We start from the raw sequence: 12,192 nt of genomic DNA on the forward strand, positions 1-12,192 counted from the left end.
AGATCAATGGGATGAAACATAGGTTTCAAGGGAAGATCAGACAGAGGGAATAATGACAACGAAAGATCACTCTGGAGGTTAATGCCATATGGGGAGACCTTATTTGAAGGCATGATCCCGAGGATTTCGTTAGAAGAGGTTGTCATCATTATGCCACTCAGGGCTGCAAAGCTTTTGGATGACAGGGACTCGAGTGCCTTGGTAGAACATTTTGTGGTTTTGACCAATCAGGAAGCTCATCCTGAATATGCAACGATTACGACGGAGTCGTTTCGGTGGTCAAGTGCTCAAAAGGGTTGGGGGACTAGTAGGGATGTCTTTTGGAGTGCGTGATGAGAACGTGGTTGATTTCTTCCATTTTGTTATAAGTAAGGCAACTTAGAGACGGAAAGAGGCTCGAGTGGTGAGGAGCAGAAAATCCTTAAGGGGTTGGAGGGAACCTATCAGTTTGGAATACTCAATCAATTACATCTCTTCAGGGAAAGTTAGTGGATGCGAGCATGGGAGAACGGGTAAAGCTATTTCTTAATGTTATTTATATAATGGAATTTAAGGAGATTGGGTTGCAATATCAAAAGGGTTTAGGTTAGGAAGGCTTGTAGAAAAGAAAATGTGGAAATTATCACGCTACAGGAGACAACTTCAGTCTATCGACATAGGCATGCTTGATTCTTTCTAGAGCATGGTGTGTCGTAAAGGCTGTTACGGGGCCATAAAGGCTGTTACATAAGAGTTATGGTGGCAACCGTTACACGTTACGGGGTCGTAATGGCCGTAACAGTCGTTATGGAAAAAAATGACTCGTAATTGTTGTTAATGGCACATTACATCCCCTATGAAGGCTATAATAGCTCCGTAATGGTCTATTATGGGACATATATAGGTTTTTCATACTTTTAAATCAACATTACGGGGCAAATACAGGTTTTTCGGGGATTTTTTCAATAAATAAAAAAATAAAAAAGAGAGACCGTAACGGCTGTTACGGGGCCGTAACAGCCGTTATGCCCCATATCATGAAGGTAATGGTGGTGGCCGTTACGGCCACTGTTACCGTTACAGAACACCTTTATCTAGGGTGTTAGAAACAAAGATTGGGACATTGTCGATGCCATCGGGTTTGTGGGTGGTATCCTTGTGGCGTGGAACACTGATCTATGGAAGAAGATAGATGCTTTTGCGGGGTCTTTCTCTCTTTCTATTTTGTTGCGAGAAGCCTCTTCTTGGAACTAGTGGCTCTTCACTGTAGTTTATGGTCCGTCTTACTAGTGGCCTAAGAGATCAATTATGGGACGAACAAGATCAAGTCAAATTGAAGTGGGACTCACTATGGTGCGTCGGTGGTGGATTAACGCCGTTCAATTTCTCCATGAGAAGATGAACGCTGGCCCTATCAACAATAGTATGAGGAAGTTTGCGGAGTGGGTAACTAGACACGAATTGGTGGATTTACCCTCGGCAGGTCCCAAATTCACTTGGACCAATGGTTAGCAAACTGCCATCTTATCCTGCCTGGATAGATTTTTGGTTTCTCTTAATTGGCTCGATAAATATCCTCTGGTTAGCTAGTGAGGGCTGTCAAGACCCATTTTGGACCATCGTCTTATCATCGTTTAGGTGCTAGCTGATGATTGGTCGAGCTAGCATGGGTGGAAATTGAAGGTTTTAAGTATCCGTTAATAGGTTGGTGGAATTCTTTGGATGTTGAAGGCTACGTGGGCTTCAACATTTGCAAAAAACTTAGGCTCCTAAAGGAAATTTTTGTTTTTAATGGAAAAAGGAGGTTCTAGGTGTTATAGAGGCTAAATTTGTTAACATGGCAAAGGAAATTCATGAGTTGGACCTTGTAGAGGAGGCATGCACTCTGTCGGAAGAAGATAAGGATAAGAGGGAGGTTCTTTTGTGAAACTATGCTAATTGATCCGATGAGGAGGAAATCAAATGGCACCAATGATCCAGAGTAGTATGGCTTAAGGAAGATGATAAAAACACCTGCTACTTTCACAGCATAGCAAATGCTCGGGTCAGATGCAACAGGATTAGCAGTTTGCTTATAGAAGGCTAGAGGACTTCAAACAAAGGAAGGATTTGTGATGCTATTGTTGGCTAATATAGTAATTTTCTTTCTAGGGATGTTTCGAATAGGCCATAGCTTGATTATTTGCCTTTTGACAAGCTTTGGGAGGAAGAAGCCTCTTCCGTTGAATTATTGTTCACCATTGAGGAAGTCAATAGCTGATCAAAGCAGCTATTGACTTCCATGTGTGGTGAGAAAGCCCTAAGCCTTGATGGCTATCCTATAGACTTTTTTCTAATTTTTTTGGCACATTCTCTAGAAAGACGTAATGGAGTTCATTTTCGAGTTCTATGAGCATAATAGACTATCTATCAACATGTGGGTACATTTATTGCGCAGCTGCGCTTCTTCCTAAGATCGAAGTTGCGGAGCAATTAAAAGATTTTCGGCATATAAGCTTAATTGGTAGCTCGTATAAGATACTTGCGAAAGTGTTGGTGTTGTGGTTTCATGGAGTGTTGTCCAAAGTTATAGTCGACAATCAAGGGGCAGTTGTTATGGGTAGACAGATTCTCGATAGTGCGCTTATTGCATTTTCGAGTTCTATGAGCATAGTAGACTATCTATCAACATGTGGGTACATTTATTGCGTAGCTGCGCTTCTTCCCAAGATCGAAGTTGCAGAGCAATTAAAAGATTTTCGGCATATAGGCTTAATTGGTAGCTCGTATAAGATACTTGCGAAAGTGTTGGTGTTGTGGTTTCATGGAGTGTTGTCCAAAGTTATAGCTGACAATTAAGGGGCAGTCATTATGGGTAGATAGATTCTCGATAGTGCGCTTATTGCTCATGAATGGATCGATTCAAAGTACAGGGAGGAGAAGTAGTATAGTTTGCAATTGGATTTGAGAAAGGCATACGACCATGTGGATTGTGATTGTTTGGATTACATGTTGGAATGGGTGGGTTGTGGCCAAAAGTTGAGGGGATGGATGAAGTCTTGTGTTCAATCAGCCTCAATTTCTATGTTAGTTAATGGTTCTCCTAAAGGATTCTTTAGGGCTTCTAGAGGTATCAGGCAAGGTACCCACTTTCTCCCTATCCATTGTGGTTGTTCGTGAGGCCCTTAGAAGAATGTTCCATTGAGGAATGTGGTCTGGTTAATGGTTTCAGAGTTTCCCAAGGTGGAGTCCAAATTAGCCATTTTCAATACGTGGATGACACTAATACTATTCTGCGATGCAAATGTGGTTGCTTTTGATAATTTTAGAAAAATTCTTTTTTGCTTTGAAGCCATGTTGTGGCTCAAGATTAATGTCGCCAAAAGCAATGTTAGGGGTGCATGTTTCTAGTGAGGATCTTGCTTCTTTGGCTACAATTTTCGAGTGTAAGATAGGAGTGTTCCCTTCTATGTATCGGGGCCTACCGTTTTGCATTCGGAAGGCTGCCAAGCATTTATGGGACGGTGGTTGAAAGGATAGAGAGGAAATTAGCTAGGTGGCAATGTCGTTATCTTTCCTTTGGAAGGAGGCTAACTCTCATTAAAGTGGCCTTCTCGAACATGTCTTTGTACTTCATGTCTTTATTCAAGTGCCCTAACTCATTTTTGGAAAGAGAAGTTGAGAAGGAACTTCTTTTGGAAAGGGAACATGGACGGTAAAAAGTTTCATCTTTTCTGTTGGGGGGAGGATTGTAAGTCTTTTTTTTTTTTCCTCTGGGGGGGGGAGATTTGTGGCTCATGAACATTTCTCTCTTGGGAAAATGGATTAGAAGGTTCGAAATTGAAGAGGGTGGATTTTGGAGTGATATTATTGTCAGCAAGTATGGATCTCAGGAGGGAGGTTGGCATGTGAAAAGATCCTCCCTTTACTGAGCGTCTTCTATTTGGAAAATTATAATGTCGACAGAGCATTTGGTTTGCAGAAATATAGCCTTTGCATTTGGTAATGGAAATCGGATATGATTCTGGAGCAATGTTTGGTGCAGTGAGAGGCTAAGTCAGGAGGAATTCCCAAGAATACCCGCTCTTGCTCCGGACCGTGGCATTTCTGTTTCTTGATGCTTCTCTTCTTGCGGCGACCAGATTGTGTGGTGTCCTCCATGCTGTAGGAATCTTTTTGATGTGGAGGCTTTGGAATACATCGGTTTGTTATATCATCTTAAGCTCATTGTTCCTTCAACTCAAGATGAGGACTCTTTGATATGGAAAGTTCATCTATCTGGGAACCTCTCTTTTCGTTCCTTTTTTTAGACTTATGGCAGAATCAACTAGAGCCCCGACCCTTTGCATCCGTTCCACCACTGGTTTTACGATGCTCTACCTTGAGTGTTAGTGTTCATATAGTTGTTGGGTTGTAAAAGAGTGTTGACTATCGATAACCTCCAGTGAAGATCCCTTCTTCTTCGTAATATTTATATACTATGTATGGCAGACGCGGAGTCAATCAATCATCTGTTCATTCATTGGCCTTTCACCCATAAGGTGTGGGAGTTGTTCCTAGCCGTAGTTGAGATATCTTGGGTCATACTAGAATCTGTTGATGTCCTCCTATGAGTGTGGCATGGAATTTGTGGTGGGAAGCTGGGAAAATACCATGGAGGCTCCTCATTACGGTCATCTTTAGGGCAATTTGGACGGAGAGGAATGAGCGTTGCTTTAGGAATGGCGGGACCTCAGTGGAAAGAGTGTTATGCATAATCAAAGGTCTTGTCAAGAGTTGGGCCTACTATGTCAATGCAGCTAAAGCTGCTTCTATCTTATCCTTTGTGGGTTGTTAGCATTGCGCTATGTTGTATTCTTTGCTTGCCTTGTGGCGGTTTTTTCAATAAATAATTTTGTTGCCTCTCAAAAGAAAAGAAAAGAAAAAAAGAAAAAAGAGTAGAGAACTGAAATCCACTATTTACTAGTAACTGATAATTTCTTTCTACCATGAATTTATTTGAGTGGCACCACATTTTATGAATATGTTGTGTGCATGCACGTGTACTTCTCCCTCGCTCCTGTTTTCAACCATCATCATCATCAAAGCTATCATCCCAATTCATTGGTACATGAATCTTTTTCCGCCCAATGTTTTAAATATCGTTATCGCGTAATGTATCACACCCTTGGGAAACGGATGCATATCGATTATCGCATGGGATATATCGGTTGTATCGCGTAATGTATCGTCGTTGTTAGGAAACATGGGAACATTGGGAAATTGGTCAATTTTTTCAAGGAAACTTCAAGGATTGTTGAAAAAGACATCAATACACACTTAGAAATCAAAACATTATAACAAAAAAAATAAAAAATGCACATAATAAGGGTTTCCTTTGTATGGGGTCCTAATACATGCATTGTCTGACTGAACTGATGCAAGCATACTTAAAGTCTATTCATATAATTTACAAACATAAGAAGACATGTATGGAAACACAAGCAATACATTCAAAAGCATAAAAAGAATCACTAAATCAGGTTACATGTTTGATTTTGTGTTTGGATACAAAGAATGCAACTGATTTGAGAGAAATTGAGAAATTTCAATTTTTCCCAATTTTCCGCAACTTGCCCTATCTCCCCCAAATCTCGAAATCGAAGCCCTAAATCCATGATTTTTCATGGAAAACATGAAGAATCATAGATTTGTAACCTTTTGACATTGATTTAACGAGATTTACATTAAAAAAAAGGGATCAAAAATCAAATATGCTCACCGTATTAAATAGGTGGGAAATATCAGTACTACCTATGCATTTCGTATCGCACAGGTGGGATACAAGATATATCGTGGGATATGTCAGCCGATATCGTCGATATTTAAAACACTGTTTCCGCCATTCCACTCTATTAAGGTTCATAACTTCAATTAGACCATAGGTCATCAAGTTTTTAATTACTACCTCCACCCATGGCCTTTTGGGACTTCCCCTTGCCCTCTTAGAGCCTTCAATTTTACGAACTCACTCCTAACCGGCGTAGTTCGTGGTCTCTGTTACACATGACCAAACCGTCTAGGTCTACTTTGTCTTTGCCTCATCTTGTTACCTATTGGTGCTACTTCTAAATTACCTTGAATGCATACATTTCTAATTCTATCCTTGTCTTGCCACTCATCCATCTCACCATCACCCCCCCTCCCTGTGTTTTTATTGTTACCACTGATTTTTAGTTATCTTTCGATTGATTATACGATATGAGCTTTACATGTGAGAGGCTCCAATGGAACTCTGTATTTGCTTCGGAATGCAAGTTGTTTCATGTCTGAGAACTGAAATTTGAACTACAGAATACTGCAGGATGGGCTGTGCTTCTGGATATGCCAAGGTCGTTAAAAACATTCCGCTTGGAAAGGCTAGACTCACTTATAGGTAACGACTATTCTTCTTATTTTTGTTTTGTCATTCTGCAGTAGAGAATGATGGATTTTGAAATTGTCAAGTTTAACTAATTATTTTTGCTTCTTTTGTGGATATTGTTTTGCCGGAAGCCCTTTTGTATCTGATTGCTGGCAATTCAAGCAGCAAATCAGACTTATATGTTACTGACCCCTGCCATTTAGTTTCTTTTGAGTGCTGCAATTGATGCTTGTGTTGTTTAGCTAAATAGCATGAACATTTAGAAGCAGATAGAGAATGGATTTGGGTTTCCAGATCCTTACAGTATTCTCATTTTGTTGCTTTCATTTGTTTGTTTGCTAATCTTTCTTTATTACAGTGCAATGGCTTGAGAAAAGAAGCAAAGCATTTGAACCAACTTATCTGTATACTGTTGAGAAGGTAATATTTTTAGTGCATTCTTTCATTAATTTCATATTCATTCGATTGCTATGTATTCACCCCACATTCCTAATACTACGTCCCCCAGCACATGCACACCCAACTTTCATTGCTGCTGCCCTAAGAAGTCAGGCACACGCATTGATGCTTTTAGTCAATGTATTCCTTTGATATGAAAATACTTGATTGAGGTCTTTTAGCACATTATTTATTGTACAGAAATGCCAACCCCAAGTAGCTGGGATGAGGCTTGGGTGATGATGATGATTTATTTTGCAGGGGTACTTCTTTCTTCCTGAAGGAGCTAAATCTCGGCATAACATACGGACTGTCAACATTAGCATTCCTGCTCAGCATCCCTGCTTTGGGAACAGGTTAAACTTGCTAATTTTCTTTTAACTACTATATTCTAGTTCAATTTAGAACTTGGAACAGATGATTTTTAAGGGGTGTTTGGATTTTAAGTTACTTTAGATAAGCTACTTAATGCCACGATTAGCTTATCTTGGTTTCTACTTATTTAGCAAATAAGTATATTTGGTAAACATGTTTGGTTTCCAACATCATAAGTATTTATCCCTCAAGTTTGTTTGGTCCCCCTCACATCTACTGTCCATTATGTTGAGCAACCATAGATGTGGACCGTTCATTTGTGCGGACCCCACCTTTGATGTGGGTTGCCCATCACGCATGGCCCACCTTGGATGTGGACCATTCATCATTAGGGACCAACCTTTAATGTGCACCATCCATTATGTAGGGCTCACTTTTGATGTTGGTAATCCATCACTTTAATAAAAAAGAAGTTGGTCATCCATCATGTAGGGCCCAACATCAATGTTATTGTCCATCATGTGGGCCCACCTTCAATATCCACCGCTCATCATGTGGAGCCCATCTTTGATGTGGACCGTCCATTATGTGGGTCTCATCTCTGATGAGGGTCGTCCATCATGCGGGGCCCGCCTTGGACATGGGCCACTCATCATTAGGGCCAACCTTTGATGTGGACTGTCCATCATGTGGGGCCCACCATTATTAATTGCCCATCATATGAAGCTTACCTTTGACATGGATTGTCCACCATGTGGGTCCCACCTTTATGCAGGGCTTGCCTTGGATGTGGGCCATTCATCATTAGGGGCCAACCAATGTTTTAAATAGCTATGCTCTGTAGCATGTAGCTTACCCTACGTAGCGTAGCTTAGCCTTAATGCTACATAGCTCATAAAAATAGCTTAAGTCAGTGTAGCCTACGCTATATGATAATTTGTGTATGCTACAAGCTACATAGACTACGCTACATAGCTCACATTACAAGTTATTTTCACTACAACACTAAAATTAATTAATATTTTCAATGATCTGTTTCATTTTAATATTTTTAATAAAAGTAAGTTAATCTTTTCAATGCTTTTAGCCTTTTAGCAAAAGAATATAAGTAACAATATTAAATCAATTTCATTGCTCTTTCTTTACCTTTATACTTAATTATTGCCCTTTCCTATTACTTTTGGTTTCGTTCGGTTGCACCAAATATCATGAAATTTTATTCACATTCATTATTAATCAATCTAATTTGGTGTTGAATATCATGAATTGGTGTAACCAAGCACAACCTTAATTAAAAATCTAGTAGTAGTGTGTAGCTTACGCTACACGCTATGTAGCTTACGCCTCACGCTTCAAAGGGGTGAACACTACGCTATTCACTATTTAAAACACTGGACCTTTGATGTGGACCGTCCATCATGTGGGGCCACCTCGATGTGGGCCATCCATCATGTGGGGGTCAACTTCAATGTCCATTGCCATCATGTCAAGCTCACCTTTGATGTGGACTGTCTATCGTGTGGGCCCCACCTTTGAAGCAGGTCGTCCATCATACCTGCCCATTTTGGACGTGGGCTATTTATCATTAAGGGTCTACCTTTGATGTGGACCGACCATTATGTGGGCCCACGTTAATATGGGTGATCCATCATGTGGGGCCCACCTTTGATGTGGACTGTCCATCATGCGGGCCCCCACCTTTGATGTCGACAGTCCATCATGTGCGGCCTCCTTTGACATGGAGAGAGAGAGAGAGAGAGAGAGAGAGAGAGAGAGAGAAGTGGGGCCCACCTTTGATGTGGACTGTCCATTGAGAGAAGTTAAAAAGCTATAAACAAAAAACTTACAGGGGATAAGTAGTGTGAAAAAAGTAACTTACTGACTTAACAAAAGTTAAAAAGTAACTTATTTGGTGCTATCCAACCCCTTACACCACCCATGCATCAGTTGTAATGCTTCATTTGATTAGGTTTCTCATGTGCAAACTACCTTTCACTTTCATTCATAAAGATGATTTGGGCATTGATGATAAAGGATCCAGTGATAACACTTGTATCTATGTTGGTTATTGGGCACTCAGCTCTCCATCTTTGCACATGTGGCCATGGTGTGCCGTAACGATTGTTATGTAATGGTAATGGTAATGGTGCCAACCGTTACGCATTATAGGCTCGTAACGGCCATAATGGAAAAAATGACCCATATTGGCACCGTAACGGCCCTGTAACACGGTCCGTTACTGGGCTGATACAAGGTTTTTTTTTTTTTCAAACAAAAAAGAAAAGAAAAAGAAATAGAGACTAACGCCCATTACGGCCCGTATCTTAACTGTAACATTGGTGGCTGTTACGGCTACTGTTACGGCTACTGTTACGGCACACCTTTGCATGTGGCACGCATGCCCCTGGTATGGATCATTTCTCTAGGTCCGATTGACCCAGAAAATCACACTGGTCAGGTGATGCTAGCCATGTCTGGGAGGTTTTGTGATAATTGTAAATGGACTGTCGGAAAAAGGTCTAGCCAATGGTTGACATTGTGGGCAAAGGTCCTCCAAGCAGTGGCCAGGAACCTTTTTAAAATTTTTGTAGCATGACCCATCGAAGGTAGGGCCCAACAAGTTGAATGTTCAGGATCTTGTACATGTGTGGCATGTGTACAGAGATAATAGTTGTTGATAAATAAAGTATAATCATAGAAGATAAGTGCCATTGGAGACATCTCTTTAGCCATTTTAATTGTAAATTTTAAACTAATCCATTATAAAATTTTAGCTGATAAAAAAAGAATGAAAAACTTTTCCATGATTAGAATGTTGTGTAAGAACATTCGTTAGGGACCTGCTACTACCAATTTATACAATTGCATGAGGTTACAGCATTCAACCTGGCTGTGTAATTACTCTTTGCTTGGTTATGTTTTTGCTCCAAGCTGCAGTGTCAATGGAGTTGTACTAAATTCTTGTATTCCCTTTTTTTTTTTTTTTTCCTTTCCTTTTGTTTCAAAAAGAAAAGAAAAATCGAGAACTAGGCTTTAGCCTTCGTGATGATGCAGCCCAAGGTGGGCCCCATGACTTGTCCAAGCAGTTGTTTGGGTGGTTGATGGTGGTCTGATAGATATGTGGGCTCTTAGAGTGGTCCTATCAGTTAATTGGCCCCACAAGTGTGGTGCAGTCCAGCAGTGGATCCATAAGTCGAGTCCTCGGTTTAGTAAGTTTATTATTTAATTTATTGTTAATTTAACGAGTGATTTTATTTACCAATTAAAAAAATCAGTGATGTTATTTATAAAAAAGGAAAAAACTTGACTTATCAAGCAAGTTCTGTGTGGTAGTAAGCATTTCCATGACTTCTTTTGCGAGCGATTTTTCGGGCATCAAATGTTGTCAAAATGACATGAAATGAGTTGAATTTCAGACAAGCCCAAGATCATGCATTTTTTTTATTTTTTTTTACATGAATTGAGTAGAGGACAAAGGAGGCCCCACACCCACCTTCTTCTTATTCTTCTTCCAAAAATTACAAAGGAGGCCCCACCATCATTGCTATCGTCACCATCATCACCATCATCATCCTTGTCATAGTTGCCATCGTCATCATCATCACCAGACTCATCACCTGCATCGCTCTCTGTCTCGCTCTGAGTGTTAAATAAGGTCTTGCCACCACGTGTCTCATGTGATAGCGAATGCTGCGAGCTACTCTCCGGGCTCCTTGTCAATGGATCAAAAGCTTTGGGAGGAGATCTAGCCTGCTGTACATAAGCGTCGACATCAATCCCCTATGACAATGCCTTGTCCGTTACATGCGGCTCTGGTCACCCATCTGAAGTGTCTAAATCATCTGAGTATCATCGTTAGCATATGTATGCTGATTGATCGTCATCAAGTTCAATGGGTCCTGTGCTTTTTTTCTTCCGTGTGTAGCAACCTTTCTCGTAGCTCCATGTTGTTGTGGCAGTGCACTAGCTTTTAAGTCTCTCTTAACTCAATTTGTTGAGCTTTTTCGTGTGAATGAGAAAGAATGTGCTCTAATTTCTTTTACAGGGTGAGGAGGACATCTTCTGTGTCGATTCGTGGACAACCAGTTGCTACAAAGTCCCACAATCACTCCCATACATGGCCCACCATTCGCCTGCAAAATAGATCAATTTTTCCCTCAGTTTCACATGTGCTATTAAAATATGAAAACTAACTTTTAGTTGTAAGTGGTAACTAATACAACAACTCACATGCCATCATTTGGCTCCTTGCTCTTCATGTGGCGTCGCACTTAAACATTTTAACAACATTGCGGAATTGAACAGTCTGTTGATAGCGTCTAACATTAAGTGTGAGTACAAAGGTTTTTGATGTAGTTAGAGAAGAGGTTAAGTGCAGAACATGTTTACCTCATTGTCAAAGTCACTTTTTCCCAAACAATTGGGGAACAACTTCTCCTATACCTCGTGCACAACCTTCTTCAACCTACTATCTTCAAAGAGTGTACGACTGTATTGGTACTTGGGATTTAGGAAGTGTGTTGAAACCCAACACGGTGCAAATATTCACATATCAATACAATAAAATAGCAATACATGCTATACAAAGAACTAGTAAAGTACTGGAGCATATAGAAAATTAAAAATAGATTATGTAAGTATTTACCAACTTGATGAAGTAGGTGTGAAATGGTCCTTTCCCAACGGTCATTGATTATTGCATGCACCCATTTATATGCATTGGGGGCTTTAGCCTTGATGGCTTTTTTCATTAGCTGCATGGACGCATACAAGGATCTCATTGACAGATATGTCTCATTATCTACCATTCGTAGCACTACATATATGGGCTTCAGAATACCCACCACACTGCGCACATGTTCCTAAAAAGTGCTTCTCAATAAAAGCTCGTCAATCCTCCAAGCTAGTCTCTTCTCACTTTTATTCCTATCCGCATACTCCCTAGAGTTGAAAAGCTCTCGCAGCCCGTGCCTGTGTTTTAGGAGGCTATTTAGGGAGATGTAATTTGTGGTGAAATCCCGTTGCTCCGGGATGCACTATATCCCCACCACACCTCTCGTGCATTCTAAATAGTAATC

General features: G+C 40.4%; 1 protein-coding gene across 3 annotated transcripts in view; it reads left to right on the forward strand.

The window, feature by feature from the left end:
- Positions 1-12,192, forward strand: part of LOC131250612 (membralin-like protein At1g60995) — a 50,389-nt gene that overhangs the window by 25,740 nt on the left and 12,457 nt on the right. For all 3 annotated transcript variants that reach the window (XM_058250903.1, XM_058250901.1, XM_058250907.1), the window contains 3 exons: positions 6,292-6,373; positions 6,720-6,781; positions 7,061-7,155. In XM_058250903.1, coding sequence (XP_058106886.1) covers positions 6,292-6,373; positions 6,720-6,781; positions 7,061-7,155 — 239 coding nt within the window. The remainder of the gene's footprint in view (positions 1-6,291; positions 6,374-6,719; positions 6,782-7,060; positions 7,156-12,192) is intronic.

This window comes from Magnolia sinica, chromosome 1, assembly GCF_029962835.1.
Source record: "Magnolia sinica isolate HGM2019 chromosome 1, MsV1, whole genome shotgun sequence".
Taxonomy (NCBI): domain Eukaryota; kingdom Viridiplantae; phylum Streptophyta; class Magnoliopsida; order Magnoliales; family Magnoliaceae; genus Magnolia; species Magnolia sinica.